At 47.3% G+C, this 23,364-nt stretch overlaps 2 protein-coding genes across 2 annotated transcripts in view; one reads left to right on the forward strand and one right to left on the reverse strand.

Moving 5' to 3' along the window:
* The window catches only part of TOX4 (TOX high mobility group box family member 4), a 57,210-nt gene extending 36,905 nt beyond the window's left edge, over positions 1-20,305 (reverse strand). Inside the window, exons 1-2 of the mRNA XM_082264531.1 lie at positions 20,261-20,305; positions 770-828 (exon numbers count right to left, since the gene is read on the reverse strand). Coding sequence (XP_082120657.1) covers positions 770-796 — 27 coding nt within the window. The 5' untranslated portion in view covers positions 797-828; positions 20,261-20,305. The remainder of the gene's footprint in view (positions 1-769; positions 829-20,260) is intronic.
* Positions 20,306-20,469: 164 nt separating this feature from the next.
* Positions 20,470-23,364, forward strand: part of RAB2B (RAB2B, member RAS oncogene family) — a 52,877-nt gene continuing 49,982 nt past the window's right edge. Inside the window, exon 1 of the mRNA XM_082264601.1 lies at positions 20,470-20,644. Within this exon, the coding sequence (XP_082120727.1) occupies positions 20,599-20,644 (46 nt within the window). The 5' untranslated portion in view covers positions 20,470-20,598. The remainder of the gene's footprint in view (positions 20,645-23,364) is intronic.

Genomic DNA, 23,364 nt, shown 5'->3' on the forward strand with positions numbered 1-23,364 from the left:
TTCGGGGCGACCTGGAGGCGACTTGCATTGACATTCATTTTAAGAAGTCCGTGCAAGTTGTGCTGCACGCGACTTCACAGGTCGTCTCCTAAGTCGGAGTGACCTAGTGTGAACCGGCACTTACTGTTAACCCTGAAAATGAAAGTAAAATCTCAAAAATGTGGGTCGTCTCTAGAACAGCGATATGGTCCAATAGTGACACCATTTCTATGGACCCCAACAACATTTGCAGCAATTTCCTCCAACTTCCTGTTTTGGCTATGGGACAGAACATGAAGAGAAAACTCCCCCAAGGGGACATAGATGGCAACAAAAGGAGCTGACAGGGGGTATAACCCTGCTATCCAAAACGCAAGAAACAAAATGCCTCTAGTTTAATCTATATTCTTAGTAAAAGAATGCACTAAATCGAATACCATCTACAGGTGCGTTTTTTTTTTTCTTTTTTTAAAACACACTAAAATATGAGGTTGTGACAAGTAAAGAGAGAACATTAGGTTAGGCTTAAAAAAAAAAAAAAAAAAAAAAAAAAAACTACAGTGGTAGTGGCAATGCTTTTAAATGCAGTTCAAATGTGATTCCAATCAGTTTTTGATGCGATTTGGATACAGGTGTGATCTCTCTCTCTCCGGGATGGGAGGCAGAAAATGTACTGGAATCATGTTACTTTAGGACAGATAGGCTTTCTGCATGCGCTTTCCATTCAACTCTATGGAGCTAAAACTCGCACAGGACCCTTTTAAAATTGCATCGAATTCGCACTGCATACATGTGAACGACTTCCATAGAAACTCATGGTATTTCACTTGTCCTGCGATTCCATGCGTTCTGGAACACATCAAAAATTGCATCAGTGTGAACAGGGGCTACAGCGTATTTTTTATTATTATAACAGTGTAAAGAATTAAGAGCGTCGGTCAGTTTTTTTTATTGTTGTAGTTCTTTAAAGATTAGATATAGATGTTGTGATGGAGACTTGAAGGGAAGTGTCATTTTGTGAGAGAAAAAAAAAAAACCCCTATACAGTGTGTTGTCTTAGGGTCCTTTCACACGGCGTTCCGTATGTCCGCATTTCATCCCATTTTTTTGCGGATGATATACGGACATAATGCATTTCAATGGGATTGCGGATGTCAGAGGATGATACCCGATTTGCGTCCTTTCCTATCAGTTCCGTTTTTTGGAAGGGAACAGAACCCTAATTTTCTTCCATTTAAAAAAATGGAAAGGACACAAAAATGGATGTCAGCGGTGTCATCCGCTGACATCCGCAATCCCATTGACATACATTATCTCCGTTTATCATCCGCAAATGGATGGGATGATAAACGGACATACGGACCGGATGATACAAGTGTCATTGGCGTCTGTAAAAAAAAGAAAAGTGCCGGAGCGGAGCAAAAAAACGGTCCGCCCTGTGTGAAAGAACCCTTAGGGCTCTTTCACACGGATCTGCCTCCATAGGCGGATCCGTGCTGCTCAGCAGGGATCGATCCGCGGATGACAGCTCCGTCTCCGCTTGCAGTGCGGAGAGGGAGGTGTCACAGCCCCCGCTGCTCTCTATGGGGGATCGGATGAGAGCAGACCACCTGTTCGCTCTCATCCGATCCGATTCCTGAACGGATGGAAAAATAGGGTTTCCATCCGTCCGGATTTCACGGACAGGATTGGATGCGGATGTCAGCGGAGGTGTCTCCGCTGACATCCGCTGCCCCATAGAGCTGCATGGAGGATCCGATCAGATCCGCCTAAAAAACTGACAGGCGGATCTGATCGGACCGCCCGTGTGAAAGAGCCCTAAGTGTCCTTTCACACGGGCGGTCCGTATGTCCATTTTTCCTCCCCTCCGTTTGCGGATGAAAAACTGACATAATGCATGTCTATGGGATTGCGAACATTAGCGGATGACCATCCGCTGACATCCGTTTTGCGTCCATTCCGTTCCGTTTTTTGAGACGGAAGAGAACCCTATTTTTCTTCTGTTTAAAAAACAGAACGGCCGCAAAAACGGATGTCAGTGGATGGTCATCCGCTAATGTTCGCAATCCCATAGACATATGGAGCGGACCCTACAAAAGTGTCATCCGTGTCCGTTAAAAAAAAAAAAAAAAACACGGACCGTGCCGTGTGAAAGGACCTTTATGGACACATCGCACCCCTCCTCCCTGACAACCATGTGCAGGCTGCTGTGAACAAGCCCTACAGCCTAGTACACACCAGGCTTCTTTTTGTTCAACCCAGCAGGGCTGAAAAAAAAAAAAAAAAAAAAAAACCTAACGGCTCAGGAGGGACCGCTGTACTAACAATCCGATATTAGTACAGCAATCTCTGCTACAACCCCTGCCAAAACACTCCAGTCAGTCCAGAGAGACGATTGGCAGACCCTTTTTCCAATCATGCCTCTTCAACAGAAGCCGGCCAAACAGCTGTCAGACCAGTTACTGTACACAACCTGTTTCTATTGAATTCCGCCCGATCCTTTCACATGGGTGTCATCACATTCGTTTGCACATCGGTCTTCAATTCACATCAGTTTTGCATGTTAGATCAACCTTTTTTTTTTTTTAAACCACAAGTAAAAAAGGGAAGAGAGGAGTATAAACAAAAAAATGTTTCTTGCCTAAAAGAAAACAGACAGAATCTCTTTCCATCTGCTCAGACCCATCTGAGGCCCCTTTCACACTTGTACCACCTGAAAGGATGCGACTTGAAGCAATGCCTGTGTAATCTGGAGGTCTATGGACCTCAAGTCGCATTAAAGTTGGACCAAACTAGTGCAGTCACACAGCAATGAATGTGGAAATCAGGGAGAATGACTTGTCAAGTGACTGCAAAGGATGCAGACTTGTGTCATTTCCATCCACCTGCACCGAGTCATAGGTTGTGGTTCAGTCTGGATCCTCCTGAAAAACTGAGACCGATCCAGGCTGAACGTCCATGTGAATGAGCCCTTAGAGAAAATCCAAGAAGCTTTGGAATAGGTATATCATTCATTTTGGATAAACATAACATGGAAATTGCTCTCCTGCGTGTCACCAGGACAGGAAGTGAGGGGAAATCTCTCTAGTCAGAGAAAGCCTTCCTTACTCAGATTAGCTATGCACCGTTCTATAAATGACAGGAGGTGTCAGGGGAGCTCACCTTACTGCGCCCATACACGCTATACATATGTGAGGAGCTCTCCTCCCCGGAGAACAGGCCTGCCCCATCCCCGCTCTCCAGAGCCGTGAAGTAATGAAGATCCATCAGCCAGCAATATATAAGAACAGCTGAGCGCCGCCTCTCCCGCCACTACTACATACATTTTATCCCGCCACTCCCCCCATTCCCATCACGTGACTCGGGGATTTATATACACGACTCTGCCCGAGCAGCGGACGGAACGTTTCATTAGCTCTATACTGCCCCCCATCGGCCCGAACCTACACTGCCGGAGCATTCTCCTCAGACACACCCGCGCGGTGCCAGCGGCCAGGTGACAATGGCAGCTGCGGGACAAGTACTTACCTATAGTATGCGGTCTTCTTTTGAAGGGTAGACTGAGATAACAGTAGGCACCCAAGAGTCTCATGTCACACATGTTCTAGAGGAGCTCCACTAATGGACCAGTCTGCCATCTTCCCTATCCTCACATTCCTTCCTTTCACTGGGGCACCTTCATAGTAACACACTGTCTAGATGCACCTTTCAGGTGGAGAGGCTGCTGGATGTGGGCACTGGTCGGGGCTCCCCGGGACCCTCACCGCAGGACATGGACCTCCCCAAGGCTGCCTAGCTGCACCCTGCGGATGGAGAGGCTGCTGGATGTGGGCACTGGTCGGGGCTCCCCGGGACCCTCACCGCAGGACATGGACCTCCCCAAGGCTGCCTAGCTGCACCCTGCGGATGGAGAGGCTGCTGGATGTGGGCACTGGTTGGGGCTCCCCAGGACCCTCACCGCGGGACAAGGACCTTCCCAGGGCTGCCTAGCTGCACCCAGCGGATGGAGAGGCTGCTGGATGTGGGCACTGGTTGGGGCTCCCCAGGACCCTCACCGCGGGACATGGACCTTCCCAGAGCTGCCTAGCTGCACCCAGCGGATGGAGAGGCTGCTGGATGTGGGCACTGGTCGGGGCTCCTCGGGACCCTCACTGCGGGACATGGACCTCCCCAGAGCTGCCTAGCTGCGACCAGCGGATGGAGAGGCTGCTAAATGTGGGCACTGGTCGGGGCTCCCCAGGACCCTCACTGCAGGACATGGACCTTCCCAGAGCTGCCTAGCTGCACCCAGCGGATGGAGAGGCTGCTGGATGTGGGCACTGGTCGGGGCTCCTCGGGACCCTCACTGCGGGACATGGACCTCCCCAGGGCTGCCTAGCTGCGACCAGCAGATGGAGAGGCTGCTGGATGTGGGCACTGGTCGGGGCTCCCCAGGACCCTCACCGCGGGACATGGACCTTCCCAGAGCTGCCTAGCTGCACCCAGCGGATGGAGAGGCTGCTGGATGTGGGCACTGGTCGGGGCTCCTCGGGACCCTCACTGCGGGACATGGACCTCCCCAGGGCTGCCTAGCTGAATCCTGCGGATGGAGAGCATGCTGGATGCAGGCACTGATCAGGACTTCCCGGGACCCTCACCATGGGACACGGCCCTCCCCAGGGCTGCCTAGCTGCACCCTGCGGATGGAGAGGTTTCTGGATGCGGGCACTGATCGGGGTTCCCCGGGACCCTCACTGTGGGATATGGACCTCCCCAGGGCTGCCTAGCTGCACTGTGCGGATGGAGAAGCTGCGGGCACTGATAGGGGCTCCCAGGGACCTGCGCCGTGGTACATGGACCTCCCCAGGGCTGCCTAGCTGCACCCTGCCGATGGAGATGCTGCTGGATGTGGGTACTGATCGGGGCTCCTCAGGACCCTCACCGACATGGACCTCGACCACAGCAGAGCCATGCTGCAGTCTGCCAGCGAATATAACAAAGACATTACTGGGGAGAATGAACAGTCTGATATGGATCAGCTTTTGATATATTTCTTGATAACAAGCTAAGAATGGAGCCCCTTCACACCACTCCTGAATATATTGTTTCCATTGGGGAATACTTGCATGTTCCCGGCTTGTTCCTTGGGCCTCTATACCACAGTTCCTGAGACAGACTCTTGGAGAAGCCGTCCTGTTGCAGACTCATTCACCTCATATTCAGCCTAAATTGATTTGATGCATCCGCCCCTGAGGAAGTGGAGTAATTCCATGAAACGCGTAGGACTTACTTGATGCTCAATGTTCTATTAGATGGCTCATTACGCCCTATCCATCCATTTTTTACTACTATACTCTGCTGCTGAAGTGGCTCATGTTATTAAGGACAACTGCTTTACATCCATCATGCTATGTACCATTATGTGACTGTTAGTTTTCATATATTGGTTTGCAATCCGCTATGAATATGGTTACAGATCTATGTATGCACATTGTAACATGACGTGCTTTTATTATCCAAGAGAACAAACTATGAATATTGATATTTATTATACTAGAGAATAAAATTCTTGTTTTTTAACATCGACTATTTTTTCTGCCTCATTTAAAGTCCCAATAAATTCCCCTTCTTTTGCTAAAGATTCAAGGATGAAGACATATATATACATGTGCCTCATTTAAAGTCCCATTACTCTCCTCTTTCTTTCATAGTAACACAGTTGGGGAGCCTAACGCCAGGTTTTGAGTGAGCTGGCCCAAATTAACTATTTTCTTCACTAAGGGCCAGCTCACACTTCATAAAAATGTATAGAATGTGTAGAGAACTGCAGATAATACTTGGATACCATAAAGTGGCTCTGCAGCTTTCACATGTATTTGTAAATGTGTGCGAACTGAACCTCTTATTTTGAACACATACTTTTAGATAGAACAGATCAGTTAGTTGTAGGCTGGCTGGTTGGTAAGTTGAGCTTGAAATTTTCATTGGTTGTTTGACATGCGTCGCCCTTCCATGTGCTCCTTGCTGCGAAGGCCAGTTATAGGTGGGGGCAGGGGCCATTTGTTTGTATTGTTGGAACACTGGTAAGGGGACGCACTGGAGACCTTTGCTGCCAGTGTGCTGGGTGTCCAGTGTGACCCTGTGTTTTTAAGGAGGGGTGAGTTACCTCCAGGCTTACCTGCCCTCTATCTATCCATTATGCATGTCCTTCTACGATGGAGGCTCTCAAAAAATGTATAGAGCAAGGACTGCAGATAATCCTGGGGTGCCATGAAGTGGCTCTGCAGCTTACACATGTATTTGCAAATGTGTGCAAACTAAACCTCTGTTCTTAACGCATACTGTTAGACAGGATAATTTGGTTGATTGCAGACTGGTCAGTGAGTTGAGCTGGGAATTTTCTTAGTTTTAGTTTGACATGTGCCACCCTTCCATATGCTCCTTGCTGTGAAGTCCAGGTATAGGTGGGGGCAGGGGGCATTTTTCTTTAGAAGAACACATCTCTCTGCAAGGACACATAGAAACCAGTGGTTTTCCGTGTGCCCCTTCACACTTCCACACAGCTGTAAACTGCAGGGCAGAGCCTGCAATTTTTTCACACAGAGTCGCAGCTCTCTGTGTAACCCTGCATTTTTTTCCACACAGAGTCGCAGCTCTCTGTGTAACCCTGCATTTTTTTCCACACAGAGTCGCAGCTCTCTGTGTAACCCTGCATTTTTTTTCACACAGAGTCGCAGCTCTCTGTGTAACCCTGCATTTTTTTTGCACACAAGTCGCAGCTCTCTGTGTAACCCTGCATTTTTTTCACACCGAGTCGCAGCTCTGTGTGTAACCCTGCATTTTTTTCACACCGAGTCGCAGCTCTCTGTGTAACCCTGCATTTTTTTCACACCGAGTCGCAGCTCTCTGTGTAACCCTGCATTTTTTTCACACCCCGTCGCAGCTCTCTGTGTAACCCTGCATTTTTTTTCACACCGAGTCGCAGCTCTCTGTGTAACCCTGCATTTTTTTTGCACACCGAGTCACAGCTCTGTGTGTAACCCTGCATTTTTTTTCACACCGAGTCGCAGCTCTCTGTGTAACCCTGCATTTTATTTCACCCCGAGTCGCAGCTCTCTGTGTAACCCTGCATTTTTTTTTCACACCGAGTCGCAGCTCTCTGTGTAACCCTGCATTTTATTTCACCCCGAGTCGCAGCTCTCTGTGTAACCCTGCATTTTTTTTTCACACCGAGCCGCAGCTCTCTGTGTAACCCTGCATTTTATTTCACCCCGAGTCGCAGCTCTCTGTGTAACCCTGCATTTTTTTTCACACAGAGTCACAGCTCTCTGTGTAACCCTGCATTTTTTTTTCACACCGAGTCGCAGCTCTGTGTAACCCTGCATTTTATTTCACCCCGAGTCACAGCTCTCTGTGTAACCCTGCATTTTTTGTTCACACCGAGTCGCAGCTCTGTGTAACCCTGCATTTTTTTTCACACAGAGTCACAGCTCTCTGTGTAACCCTGCATTTTTTTTGCACACCGAGTCGCAGCTCTCTGTGTAACCCTGCATTTTATTTCACACAGAGTCACAGCTCTCTGTAACCCTGCATTTTTTTTTCACACCGAGTCGCAGCTCTCTGTGTAACCCTGCATTTTTTTTGCACACCGAGTCACAGCTCTGTGTGTAACCCTGCATTTTTTTCACACCGAGTCGCAGCTCTCTGTGTAACCCTGCATTTTATTTCACCCCGAGTCGCAGCTCTCTGTGTAACCCTGCATTTTTTTTTCACACCGAGCCGCAGCTCTCTGTGTAACCCTGCATTTTATTTCACCCCGAGTCGCAGCTCTCTGTGTAACCCTGCATTTTATTTCACCCCGAGTCGCAGCTCTCTGTGTAACCCTGCATTTTTTTTCACACAGAGTCACAGCTCTCTGTGTAACCCTGCATTTTTTTTCACACAGAGTCACAGCTCTCTGTGTAACCCTGCATTTTTTTTTCACACCGAGTCGCAGCTCTGTGTAACCCTGCATTTTATTTCACCCCGAGTCACAGCTCTCTGTGTAACCCTGCATTTTTTGTTCACACCGAGTCGCAGCTCTGTGTAACCCTGCATTTTTTTTCACACAGAGTCACAGCTCTCTGTGTAACCCTGCATTTTTTTGCACACCGAGTCGCAGCTCTCTGTGTAACCCTGCATTTTATTTCACACAGAGTCACAGCTCTCTGTGTAACCCTGCATTTTTTTTGCACACCGAGTCGCAGTTCTCTGTGTAAGCCTGCATTTTTTTCACACGAGTCGCAGCTCTCTGTGTAACCCTGCATTTTTTTTTCACACCGAGTCGCAGCTCTCTGTGTAACCCTGCATTTTTTTTGCACACCGAGTCGCAGTTCTCTGTGTAAGCCTGCATTTTTTTCACACGAGTCGCAGCTCTCTGTGTAACCCTGCATTTTTTTTGCACCGCAGCAGAGCTCTGGAGCAGTGCATAGAAATGGAGTGTCACTTTGTCACATCGATAAATGTTAGGGGGGGGAGAGACGGTGCATTGCATTGTAAAAGTGCAAGGTACCATCCTCCAAAGCCTACCCAGCGTGATCACTACCTGTAAAAACGGAATTTTTGTAAAATCTTACCTGTAAAATTCCTTTCTCTGAGTCCTCCGACAGTCGCCGCCTCTTCATATTCGTCACATATGGGGTATTAGACTTTGCTCCGAAGGAGTAGCTAGGCAACAGAATATGTTAACAATAAAGCTTTAACATATCCCACCCTCAAGGGGTGGTCCCCTCAGTCAATACCCTCCTACTTCCTGCAACCATATCTCAGTTTTATTGGAATAGCAGTAGAGTATACAATCAAACCCCAAAAGAGGGGCGGGGGCGGCGACTGTCGGAGGACTCAGAGAAAGGAATTTTACAGGTAAGATTTTACAAAAATTCCGTTTTCTCTTACGTCCTCCGACAGTCGCCGCCTCTTCATATTCGTCACATATGGGGACGTCCCAAAGCAGTGCAAACATGAGGGGTGGGAAACGCATCCGCGCCGAAAGGCAACGCAGTCTCCACATCAAAGAAAGGAACCTTACCAAAGGAAGGAAACCAGCTGGGCAACAGCAAAAATAAGTGCTCAACAGGAGCAACAACCCAGGAAAAGACAAAAAAAACCAGGGGATACAAAACTTATCCCAACCGCCAGGAGTCCCCCAACAAGGGACCCTAGGGAACAGCCGCACTAAGAACCTTGCGGCCAAAGGAAGCATTGACAAGCTAGACATTAAAACTGAGATATGGTTGCAGGAAGTAGGAGGGTATTGACTGAGGGGACCACCCCTTGAGGGTGGGATATGTTAAAGCTTTAATGTTAACATATTCTGTTGCCTAGCTACTCCTTCGGAGCAAAGTCTAATACCCCATATGTGACGAATATGAAGAGGCGGCGACTGTCGGAGGACGTAAGAGAAACAGAATGTTTCTCCATAAACCTGGCCTAAAAGATATGCTTGATGTATGCATTGTATACACTGTATGTAGCATCAGCTACACACAGTATATAGCAATGTGTTGTGACCGAAGTACAGGAACTTTCCATCCTGCTTCCGGAACAAAAGTAAGGCTGAGCGCTGCTCATCAATTTACTGGAAGCTTTGTATTTAAAAGAATAGATACAACGCTTCCTCTGCTTGGATGAGGTGAAGGTTGTGCCAGGCTTATCCCCCCCCCCCAACCAATCAGAGGAAGCCTTGTATTCATTTATAGAATGCAAAGCCTCCTCTAAATGGTTGAGCAGCACTCAGTCTGACTTTTTCTAGGAGCAAGACCGGGTCTGCCAGAACACAACGCTGTATACTTTATGTAGCAGATGCTGCATACAGTTTATACACTGCACACAGCGGGCACATCTGTTCATAAAAAAAATAGTTTGTTTGGGCAAGCTTGGTCCAAACAAACTATTCAAAGCCACAGTCGTTAGAATCTATAGCCCAAACCTTTTTTTCTTTTTTAATTGTTGATAGAGAAAGGGAGAGTTACAACCCCTGTCTGGATTTTTTCTTAACATCCCACTGGGGAGATTTGCCTTCACTTCCTGTCCAATAGACACAACAGGAAGTGAGAGGAAATGCCTCTAAAGTGAGGAAATTTCTGTTTGTCACTAGAATTAGTGTCTCTGTTGGAGGATTTCCCCTATGCTCCTGTTCTGGTGACAACCCTAATATTGGTTAAAGATGTGGTGGAACTAATATGTACATTAAAGTAATACTAAAGTCTTGTATTTTTTTAATAAAATAACAAAAATGTTATACAATGGTTTTGCACAGAGCAGCCCAGATCCTCCTCTTCTTAGGACCCTCGCTGGCCCTCCCTCCAGCCGAGTGCCCCCACCTGAGCCGACCCGCTGCTCTATGTCCATTCAGACACGGAGCCACAACTCAGCCCCACGCCCTCTCTTTCACCAGCTTTTAGGTTTTCTAAACTGCATGAGAAAAATTAATGACAGAAGCTGATAGAACTTGCCTCAGACACTTCTTAATTCCCCCAACATGCGTTAAAAGAAATTTGGAAAAAAACCTGCAATACATTAGCGACCAGTGTTGGAGGATCCACTCCTCTCATTTCTGGTGCAGAGCTCCTGGTCCAAAGAGCAATGGCTCAAAATAAAGCCCATCTTTTATTAGAAGTGTAACTCGTTTTTTTATTATAATTTTTTTTTAATCCCCTCCTCCTCGTGTGCAAAAAAAAAAAAAATGTTACTCTCTCCACACTGCAGGGATTCTGACTTCCTCCTTGGTCCAGCACTGGTAGTCCTCTTAATGCCGACCATCATACCGTCATGTAATTATGCCCTCTTACCTGTGAGCCTGTTTACATTCTTCCCCCCAATGTGGAGTGTAAAGACTAACCATTTATCACTGACATGGGTGCTTACAATGGTCAGTTTTTATTCATGTAAAGCCTTGATCCCAAAAAGGAAAATAAAAGGGTAACAGGCTCAGCTTAGCCAAAAAAAATAAATAAAACCTTCTTTCTAAAGCTTCAGTTAACAAGCTCCCAATGAGGACCTACCCCCTCCTTGTTTCATAGCGTACACTCAATGTACTATGATCCCTGTATAGGGAAGACTATGGAGATCTCAGGCCTCTCTCTTGCATTCACAGAATGTATTACATGCAGTGTGCACTATAAAAGCAACCATTCACAAAGGAGGCAATAGGTCCCCATCAGGATCTTATTCATGCAGCTTCACAGAAGACTTGAAGCTATTAACCATACAGTGTCTGAAGTTCAGCAGGTAAAATAGGTCACTAAAGCTGGATACGCACTATATCATTTTCTTTAGAATTACCAAAACCATATAATATGAGGTTGGACCTAAACATTTTCAATTAGTATGCAATCAGGCAGGCCCTTGCACCACATAGTTGAAGGTAAATCTAAAGGAAACAAAAAAGTTGTATAGTGTGTATCCAGCTTAACCTACACTCTCCCCAGACTGACAAGGCTGCTGCCCAAAGGTGTCTCTTTTGCTCCTACAGTGGAGGAGGCACTCTAATGCCCCATACACACGTGCAGATTATCTGCAGACTTTTGTCTTCAGGTTTACCTTTTCTATGTAGTGCAAGGGCCTGCCGGATTGCATACAAATTGAAAGTATTTAGGTTTGACCTCATATTATATGGTTTTGGTAAGTCTGCAGACAAAAGTCTTCAGATAATCTGATAGTGTGTACGGGGCATAAGGCCCCATTAACACTTGTGAATGAGGCAATTTGCAAATAGATGCAGGAAACCTAGTAGAGGTTCCCTATGATTAGATGTAGGAGGGAAGCCGACAGGTCAGGTCGATCACATGCGATCGATGATTCAGCGACTACCTGTGCTGTGAATGACTAGCCCTGGACATAGGCTGCATCCAGGACCAATCATCTGTAGTTAATCCCTGCATGAGCAATTAAATGGGATCAGTCGCAAATAGATGTGAAAGCTGTCAGCCTCCTATTGCTTTTTAATGGGGCTTCCCTCCAGCAGCTAATCACAAGCAGAGACATTCACAAGCATGACAAGGAGGTGTGTTACTGGCTGGATAACCAGGTGGAAAAAAAAAAAGGCCAAGGCTGAATTGACACTCTGTGCTGTGAGCAGCATTTTAAAGTGTTACTAAAGCCAGGAACCTGCATTCACTATATCTGGTCTCCCACAGTACATAGAAATGAAAAAGTTTTAGCAAATATTAACTGCTAAATACCTTTTCTCATCAGCAGTATATAGCAGTCTTGTGACTTCTATCAGTGTCTGGTTAAAGCTTTTAGGAAGAATTTACATCCTACTCTGACTTTCCTAAGAGGCTGCAGGAACCTTGACCCTCTGCCTGGACAGTGCCGATTGGCTCTGTGCTGATCATATGCACCCTCCCCCAAAAAAAACACTCTACCAATACACACCAAACTGAGCACGTGCAGAGTGCACCCAAGGCTCTGCTCTAGCAGCAGATGGACTGGGGACAATGCAAGAGGAGGATCGGGGAAGACAGGATCACACAGCCTTTTTACACAATGCAGAGGATTAACTCCTTAGGTTCCACAGCAAGTATAACAAGCAAGCTTTACTGCATATACAGACAGATTTTATGGTTGTGGGTTTAGTAACATTAATGCAGTGTAAAACCCCTGTCACCACAAGGAGACAGAAAACAATTGTTTCCTGTATGCCCCATTCACACTGCAACACAGCCCAGAGCGTTTTATCGCAGCACACTGTACAGGGCCGCATGTTACTACACAGCAGTGCATCACGCTGCTGTACAGCGACATGTAGTAACACTATATATATGTACATATATATTTGGTACACTTCAAATAAAATTGAAGAGGCGGCATGTTATGCTTTGAACGCTCACTACACCACAAAGTGTGTCCAGCAGCGATCATTGCAAATAATTGGTGGCTGTGCAAAGAGCCCTAAATAGCTACAGCCTCCAACAACCTGTCATAGTGAATGGGGCCTTCGGCCTCATCTAGCCGCAGCAGGAATCGGATTCCTGCCGCTAAAATTCACACCAGTCTATATCACCTAATGTAGCCTTAAGCCAGCAATTAGAGAAAAAAAAAAAATCCTACCTAATCGTCCACTGCCACAAGGGCTGTCATCATAGCCAACCAACTGCACAGGCCAGAGCAAAGTTAATTCAAATAAATGGGCTGCCTGAAAGCAGGTGTATACCCAAAAATACGCTACAAGACAACGGCATAATGTGCTAGTATGCTTGCGCTCAGAGGCCCCCAGTTCCTGCAAGAAGCTCTGAAGATCCAGCATATTTTGCACAATATGCCCGACCTTAAGAGCGCATGTGCTGCTAATGTCAGCGGCTGCATGCAGGGTGAATATCTGCTATATGCTTCACGTTTAGGAGATATTCATTTTACCTACAGATAAGCCTTATTAGGCTTACCTGTAGGTAAAAATAACAAAGCCGGGTATACAACACGTTACCATGCATGCAATAATCCACCACAACAGTATAAACCCAGCCCTAATCACAGCAATGTACAATTGCAGGGATAGTGGCAGTCAGTGGAGGGGTGTGCAGGTACAGTACTGGTCAGTGGAGGAGTGGGCGGGGACAGTGAGTCAATGAACAAATGCGCAGGAACAGTGGCAGTCAGTGGAAGAATGAGCTGGTACAGAGAATAATACGCTATAATTTATCACGTACGTAGCATTAATTAGCTGACCAATCACCATAGCCAGTGCTCAACACAGTTGCCAGTTAACCTTTTTTGACCTCTAACACCAAGGGAGATTATATATATATTACATACATACATACACAAAACTGCTAGATAAGGGCAATCTAAATAAGTGTCAAAAGGCAAAGTAAGAACTAAAGATCACAGACCAGGTCAAAGGCCACAAAGCGTGTTTGAGGTTGTATAACAGAAAATAAAAAGCAAAATGTGCTCTATTATTTCTTGGCCCTACTTCAGGTACAAACAAAAAATGAGCCCCTTTATGACATGGTAACATATGAAGCATCCAGGAGGATTTAAACCGGTGTGCCACATATACATGTGATCTTGTGTTTGTGCTGGAAGCACATTCTCAGCACAGAGATGGGGCTTTGACCAAGAGGCCTAGGCCTACTAACAATCCACATCCGGAAGTCCCAGGCCCCATCACATGGATCGCTTTGATTGCAGGCAGCCCTTGTGAGGTTTTTTCGCCTCAACGGAGAGAAAGATGTAGTATAGTATCTTTCTCTCCTTAGCATCGGAGAAAAAAATAATAAATAAAAATAGCTTGATCAAGGTTTTCTCTAGGCCAGTGGGGAAGATTAACTACCTTGCATCTGGGCCGATTCTGGCCGCTTTTGTAAAAAATCATTTTTTTCACTAATAAAAACTAAAAAAAAAAAAAATATATATATATATATATTTTGTTTAGCAAAGACCCTTGAGAATAAAATTTTGGTAGTTGCAATTTTTTTTTATTTTTTATTTCACACGGTACTTACACAGCAATTTTTTTAAATCAGGGTTCGACAAACCCCAGGCACCAGCTCACATTGGCGAATAGAATTAGCAGCCTGGCACCTGGGTTACACTGCCAGAGGAGTCTTGTCACCAGACATCAAGTCTCCTGCGAGGTACAGGAGTCTCCCGCATGCGGGCTGTGACTCCCTGCCAACCACAAGTACCGCGCCCGCATGCGGGAGACTTGGGATGTCTGGCAAAGGAACGGTATCTGTCAGCTGTGACAGATTGGAGCTGATGCTTCTTGTATAGTTCCAGCTCCGTAATATCAAATGCACTCCACCTGTGAAAGGAGAGAGATCAGCTCTGCATGCTTCATCCAGCGCTGCTCCATGATCTCTGCCAGCATTTCCCACCAGCTAGTAAGTCACATGTGCTAGGGGTGCAACTAGGCCCCAGCACATAATTGTAAATATCCCAGCATGGGCAGTGTGTCTGACTGCTACTACCTCCATCACCACTTCAAATAACTGAAGTGGTCATGGTGGTTGGAGCGTTCTTTCATCTCTCAGAAGTAAAAGTACACACAGGTCGAATGCCAGGCAACATCAGTAGGTTCAATAAGAACTGGCTGCCATTCAGCCCTTGTGTATGGCAGCAGGTCTGCAATGTCAGCCATTCGGCATGCACAGAAAAGAAAACTGGCTTCTAACTTTTTTCGCCAGCTCCTAGATTTCAAGCCCTGTTTTTAAACAATTTTTTTTTTTTGGGGTGGGGACAAAAACACACTTTAACCACCTCAATACTGGGCACTTAAACCCCCTTCCTTCCCAGACCAATTTTCAGCTTTTAGCGCTGTTGCATTTTGAATGACAATTGCGCGGTCATACAACACTGTACCTAAACCAAATTTATGTCATTTTTTCACCACAAATAGAGCTTTCTTTTGGTGGTATTTGATCACCGCCAGGTTTTTTCTTTTTTGGTGCACAAATAAAAAAAGACCGAAAAGTTTGAAAAAAAAGTTTTTTTGTTTAGGTTATAAAATTTTATAAATAGATACGTTTTTTCCTGCACTGATGAGCACTGATGACGCCGCACTGACAGGCACTGATGAGGAGACACTGATGGGGTGGCACTGATATGCAGCACTGATGGGCACTGATAGGTAGCACTGATGGGCACTGATATGTGGCACTGATAGATAGCACTGATATGCAGCATTGGTGGGCACTGATAGGCAGCACTGATGGGCGGCACTGATGGGCACTGATAGGCAGCACTGGTGGGCAATAATGGGCACTGGTGGGCGGCACTGATAGATGGCAATAACGGGCACTGGTGGGCAGCACTGATAGATGGCATTGGTGGGCAGCACTGATAGGGGGGGCACCACTGGCAGGCTCTCTGAGCCCTGTTTGCCATCCCTGGTGGCCATGGTGGGCATCCCTGGTGGTCATGGGTGGGCATCCCTGGTGGCTCTAGTGGCATCCCCTCCCCCCAGGGCTGAACTGGTAATCAATCATCTGATTACCAGCACAGACCCCCCCGGTGATCAGTGAGTAATTAGAAATACTCACTGATCACCCCGGCTGCAGAATCGATCCTCTCCTTCTCCTCACACTGACAGGGTCTGTCAGGAGGAGAAGAAATCGAAGCCGTTACAACGGCTGTATTGACATTACATGATGGCTGTGATTGGTCACAGCCGTCATGTGATCAGGAGGGCCAATCACAGGGTCCTCCTGCCGAGTCTTGTTGCTCTGTGTCCTAGGGACACAGGCACATCGAGATCGCGCCGCTGCGCGTGCCCGCGGCGGCGTGCCCGCGGCGGCGCGATCTCTTTCCTTCTGAAGGACGTTCCGGAACGTCCATTCAGAAGGACGAGACTCCCACCCGGCCGTATATGTACAATGGCCCGGGTGGGAAGTGGTTAATGATTTTTAATGCAAAAAAAAAAAAAACCACTAATCGATAACCCAATATTTTGGTAAAATATAAAAAAAATGATGTTACGCCGAGGAAATAGATACAAAACATGTCACACTTTAGAATTGTGCACATTCGTGAAATGGCACAAAACTACCGTACCTAAATAACTCAACAGGTGACGCTTTAACCACTTAAGCCCCGGAAGATTTTACTCCCTTCCTGACCAGGGGGTTTTTTGCGATTTTTTACTGCGTGACTTTAACGGACAATTGCGCGGTCGTGCGACGCTGTACCTAAACGAATTTCACGTCCTTTTTTTCCCACAAACAGAGCTTTCTTTTGGAGGTATTTGATCACCTGTGCGATTTTTTGATCATGCGCTATAAATAAAAAAGAAAAAAAAAAAAAAAAAAGAGCGTAATTTTTGCAAAAATAACAATATTTTTCACTTTTTTTTTTATATGAAATTCCCCCCCAAAAAAATGTAAAAATCAAAATTAAATCGCAAAAAGCGTATTTTGATTGGTTTGCGCAAAAGTTATCGCGTTTACTAACAAAGGGAAAGATTTTTGTCATTTTTGGTGTTTTTTTTTTTTTTTTAACGAGTAATGGCGGCGATCTGTGATTTTTTTGCGGTACTGCGACATTGCGGCGGACAGATCGGACCCTTGACTGACATTTTTGACACTTTTGGGGGTACCAGTGACATTACTGCAGTAATCAGTGCTATACATATGCACTGTTACTGCAAAAATTACACTGGCAGGGAAGGGGTTAACTGTATTGGACAGGGAGGGGTTAAGTGTGTCCTAGGGGCGTGATTCTAACTGTAGGGGGACAGGTCTCCTAGTGTAAAAACAAAGATCAACGGTTCTACATAGTAGAACCGTCTGATCTTCATTTTTACACAGGGGAGAATGACAGGCGGCTTGTTTACATAAGCCGCTCTGTTTTTTTTCCCGCTGTACCGGCGATCGTAGTGTGACCGGCGGACATCGGGTCCGCCGGTCACACGCCCGCACTCCTCTGTGAACGAGCCGAGCGCGCGCTCGCCCGCTATTGGCTCTAAAAGGAGTGACAGGCAAGCGACGTAGACCTACGTCACTCTGCCTGGCCGGGGCTGACTGCCGCAGTAAATATACTGTGAGCAGTCGGCAACCGGTTAAAAGTGTTTACAGGTTACCAGTTTAGTTACAGAGGAGATCTAGTGCTAGAATTATTGCTCTTGAGCTAACATTCGTGGAGATACCTCACATGGGTAGTTTGAACATCGTATACATATGTGGGCTTGACCTACATAAGCTTTTGCATGAGAGCACGAGGGGACAGGGGGCACTTTTAAAAAAAAAAAAAAAAAATAGCACTTTTATTCAGATTACAAGGGATGTGTACATTTCTTGTAATAGGAATAAGGCATGACATGTCCTCCTTATGTAGACATCGGGGGGGGGACTGTAAGCATCTTGCAGATAGCGCTAATTCAACCTAAGGACATCATATGATGGGCCTTTCAGCAGGTAGTGGTTAAGGCAAGGGTAAAAGGTTGTTCTGTGGTGGTAAGTTATGGTAATAGCCAAAAATGCACAGCTTAATTACGAAATAGTAAAAATATATATTTTTTTTAATTTTATGACAGGTTTAACTTTGAGAAAAAAAAAAAAAAAGAGATAATATCCATTACCACCAAATGAAAGCCCAATTTGTCCTGAAAAAAACAACACAACATAATACACCTGGCTACACTAACTGCAATTCTATGTACAGTTTAAAAAACACATGTCAAAGTTACAAAATAGGGTCTGGGCATTAAGGTTTGTTTTGACCCTGGTCATGAAGGGGTTAAAAAGTAAGGGCTTACTATCGATTTATAAAGAAACTTCCCTTCAACGGTGACAACTTTTAATCCTTATACTGTGAACATTAGTAAATAGACAGAAAAGTATATTATATTTCCATTTCTTCAGTTACTACCTGGGCTAGACAAATGAGGTCATACATCCCAGGGGTCTTGAGGAGAGGAGGTGTTTTCCCAGCTAAGCATACCTGCTTGAGCTAAGGGCAGATAAACTCCAGGAAGTAAATGCATCAATTATCTGCCCTCACCCAATATGGCTACAGCCAGAAATGCTGGGGGAGGGTTTTACAGCAAGATAAAGCATTGAGACATGGATGGATGAGTTTGCTTAGAACAGGGGTGCCCAACGGAGCCCCCTGATGCGACCCTGCGACCTCCTGCTTTGGGATAGCTGGTCAGACCCCTACCTCGTGAGAATTCCATACCCTCGTGTATGTTTACATACATCATTGAACAGCATGGCAGTGCGCATGCCCACAGCCCCGGAAGGTAGGGAATTCTCACGGGGTAGTGTCATGTAACGTTATACCGCATCAGCTGTCGCCACAGTTACATTAAAACATCTCTGCTGCAACATGAAATCATCTCCGCTCCTACCCCTGTCACTTCCCTGATCACAGCTACAAAATGTAAAAGCGGCGGGTGTATGAAAATATAAATCACAGAGCTCTCGGCTCCGTGATTTATATTTTCATAGACCTGCCGCCGCTTTTACATTTAGTAGCCGAGATCAGGGAAGTGACAGGGGTAGGAGCGGAGATGATTTCATGTTGCGGCGACAGCTGATGCGGTGTAACATTACAAAACACTACCCGTGAAAATTCCCTACCCTCTGGAGCTCTGAGCATGCGCATTAGTAAGCTGCTCAGCTGTTCAATGAGGTAGGTGCACCAGAAGTGACGAGGGTAGGGAATTTTCACTGAACACCGGCTGTAGAGGAAGCATATGGCTGCATAAGCCGATGCTTCCTGTCACAAGCAGAGCGATACCAAATGTACTCCACGGGGAACAGCAGCAGCTGTCCATACCTGAATGAAAGACCATTCAATCCTAAAATCGCAGTACATTTGGGCATTTCCATTCTGCAATGGTTATCGGGCTGCTTCAAACTGATCTGCAGGTGTGGCACAGCTTTCACAAAGTCTACCACACCTGCAGAATAGAATAGAAGTCTATGGCAAAGTGCAGTTAACCTGCAGGAAGGCTATAGGCATACTTGCACCCATGGTGTGGGTAAACCACCGCACATCAATGTGAAAGCAGCCTTAAGCCCCTTTCACACAATCGGGTCCACCTGTCTTTTTTCAGGCAGACACGATCAGACTCTGCATTCACCTCTATAGAGTGGCAGATGTAAAGCAGGCTTGTGTCAGTTTACACCCACCTACCTCCAATCCGATCCACTAAAACACACCAAACCAGAAGGGGGTCAGTTCTCTTCCATTTGGGCAGATCAGAGGGCCCACAGATAAGAGCAGGCTGGGTCCATGTCTGCTCTGCATATGCAAAGTGGACAAGAACCTGTCATTGGCATGTTCATTGCCTGTGACTGGTAACCAAGTCACTTAAGAGGCCCTCGCTCTTCAAAAGCTTGGGCACCCATGGCTTAGAACATTGAAAATAAATCAACAGCACCTGTAGACCTCAGATGGCATATAGTTCCTCTTCAAGCAGCGCTTAGTGGGCAAGCTTCCATTGTACCTTCACTCAGACAATGCTGGGCACACAGATTATACATGGCAAGGGTCAGATCCTGTACATCTCTCTCTGAGATCACCTAACAAGCTGGCACAATGTCACCCGATGCCAGCAATGATGACTCCATGAGCACACATCCCTCTATATAGATGTGTTTGAAGAGCCCTTGGGTTCTCCTAGCTGTGTATACACAGAGTCCAGCTAATAGGCCCATACAAAGCACTCCACCAACTAGACTCATAGAATAACACGGCTCTTCGGACCCTGCCTTTACCAAAGCAACAAGAAGTTTGTGGACGCTTTCTTCTGACCAGAGACATACTATTCCTAACACTCACTCCGTATCCCCACAGCAACAACCAAGCCACTTACCTCCATCTTCAACCGGCTATCCCCTTCTTTTTATAACCACACTTCTCCGCCTCCACCAAGATGGCGGAAGACCAGCTTCCGGTAAAACCCCGGAAGCCACCTTGACATTTTCCAAGCGTCGAGCTCCAGTATAGTAGTACAGATGTCACGTGGTATCGTGACGGCGAGCTGAGACGTAGGCTCTATCTGTAGTCTAGTAACCAATAGGTGTAGACTTCCTGGAGCATCCAAGAGGAGGCTTGGAGAGCAGATCGTCTCCTGTCAGACCATCGAGAGCAGGTCCAGTTGGCAGAGAGACTACACCCTGTGATCCTCTGTGTGGTTGGTGTGCAGCAGTCATGTCGTATGCTTATCTGTTCAAATATATCATCATCGGCGACACAGGTGCGGGCTTCTCCCACTTATCGCAATTCTAGCTCTTGTGCTGCATGTGCTTCTGTGTACGTGTCTTATGGTGAGCAAGTTGTGTCAGCTGCCAGTGTATTGTGCTGCAGCTGATCCACCCATAATAACAAAGACTCCTTATTGTTTATTATGGATCGCATTCCCTCTTCTTTATTTTCTGCTTGCTGGGATTTCTCTATTGTGGATTGGAAGTGGGGGTTACTAAAAGCATCTGACACCCAACAGTGGGGCACAGTTCCGCCGCACTGACACCCAACAGTGGGGAACAGTTCCGCTCACTAGCACCCAACAGTGGGGCACAGTCCCGCCGCACTGACACCCAACAGTGGGGAACAGTTCCGCTCACTAGCACCCAACAGTGGGGAACAGTTCCGCTCACTAGCACCCAACAGTGGGGAACAGTTCCGCTCACTAGCACCCAACAGTGGGGAACAGTTCCGCTCACTAGCACCCAACAGTGGGGAACAGTTCCGCTCACTAGCACCCAACAGTGGGGAACAGTTCCGCTCACTAGCACCCAACAGTGGGGAACAGTTCCGCTCACTAGCACCCAACAGTGGGGGGCACAGTTCCGCCCACTGACACCCAACAGTGGGGAACAGTTCAGCCCACTAGCACCCAACAGTGGGGCACAGTTCCGCCCGCTGACACCCAACAGTGGGGCACAGTTCCGCCGCACTGACACCCAACAGTGGGGCACAGTTCCGCCCGCTGACACCCAACAGTGGGGCACAGTTCCGCCGCACTGACACCCAACAGTGGGGAACAGCTCCCCTCACTAGCACCCAACAGTGGGGAACAGCTCCGCTCACTAGCACCCAACAGTGGGGGGCACAGTTCCGCCCGCTGACACCCAACAGTGGGGAACAGTTCCGCCGCACTGACACCCAACAGTGGGGAACAGTTCCGCTCACTAGCACCCAACAGTGGGGCACAGTCCTGCCGCACTGACACCCAACAGTGGGGAACAGTTCCGCTCACTAGCACCCAACAGTGGGGAACAGTTCCGCTCACTAGCACCCAACAGTGGGGGGCACAGTTCCGCCCGCTGACACCCAACAGTGGGGAACAGTTCAGCCCACTAGCACCCAACAGTGGGGCACAGTTCCGCCCGCTGACACCCAACAGTGGGGCACAGTTCCGCCGCACTGACACCCAACAGTGGGGCACAGTTCCGCCCGCTGACACCCAACAGTGGGGCACAGTTCCGCCGCACTGACACCCAACAGTGGGGAACAGCTCCCCTCACTAGCACCCAACAGTGGGGAACAGCTCCCCTCACTAGCACCCAACAGTGGGGAACAGCTCCGCTCACTAGCACCCAACAGTGGGGGGCACAGTTCCGCCCGCTGACACCCAACAGTGGGGAACAGTTCAGCCCACTAGCACCCAACAGTGGGGTACAGTTCCGCCCGCTGACACCCAACAGTGGGGTACAGTTCCGCCCGCTGACACCCAACAGTGGGGCACAGTTCCGCCCACTAGCACCCAACAGTGGGGCACAGTTCCGCCCACTAGCACCCAACAGTGGGGCACAGTTCCGCCCACTAGCACCCAACAGTGGGGCACAGTTCCGCCCACTAGCACCCAACAGTGGGGCACAGTTCCGCCCACTAGCACCCAACAGTGGGGCACAGTTCCGCCCACTAGCACCCAACAGTGGGGCACAGTTCCGCCCACTAGCACCCAACAGTGGGGCACAGTTCCGCCCACTAGCACCCAACAGTGGGGCACAGTTCTGCCCACTAGCACCCAACAGTGGGGCACAGTTCTGCCCGCTGGCACCCACCAGTGGGGGGGCACAGTTACGCCTGCTGGCACCCAGCCGTGGGGGGGGAGGGACACAGTTACGCTCCCCACGGGCAACCAGCAGCGGGGGGCACAGTTCCACCCACTGGCACCCAGCAGTGGGGCACAATTCCTCCCACTGACACCAGCAGCGGGGTCCAAGTCCTCTCACTGATCCTGGCAACGGGGCACTATTCCTTCCCTAATTCCAAAGATTGGGCATGGTTTACTCCTATTGAACCATGTAATTTTTTTCTCTGACTTCCCACAGTCCAGCCCCCCTAAAGTCTGAGAGACCATTAACGGGCCCTTTGTCTAAAAAGGTTTTAGATTCCCTGATCTAAAGTCATGTGAGGAATAAGGGGGCAGCTAGTGCTGACCTTTCCTTCTGAATCGCAATGTGCCTGGCTATCATGGTGACCCTCTTCAGTAATTCGAATCACTGGCACAGAGCAAGGACCTCCTAGGTTTTCTATTTCGGGCTTATTCCTGACTCTGGAAGTATAGACACCAGTGGGTCAGCATAACAGCAGCTAGCATTTTCAGAAAAAGGTTTGTGTGTGTTTCCACGCTATGGAAGTTAGTACTCTATAGCTGCTGCCCCCACTTAAACTATCTATCATAGTAGTGTCTAATAGATGAATTTGCAAAAAAGGAGTGAGTTTGGGGCTGCTCTATTCATACTTCATAATGTTAGACTAAAGTTGTCATGAATCATACCGTGCCCAAATACCATGCCAAATGAGGCAAACGGATAAAGAAAATATAAAAATTATACATAAAATTATTATATATAGTACATTTTGTGTGAAAATGACCAATACTACATAACATATAAACATGGTAAAAAAAAAATCAATTATGCCTTAAATATATAAAGTGACCAAAAACATTTAAAGTGACCAGTGCTA

This window comes from Pelophylax lessonae, assembly GCF_965119305.1.
Source record: "Pelophylax lessonae genome assembly, chromosome: 1".
NCBI classification, from domain to species: Eukaryota; Metazoa; Chordata; class Amphibia; order Anura; family Ranidae; genus Pelophylax; species Pelophylax lessonae.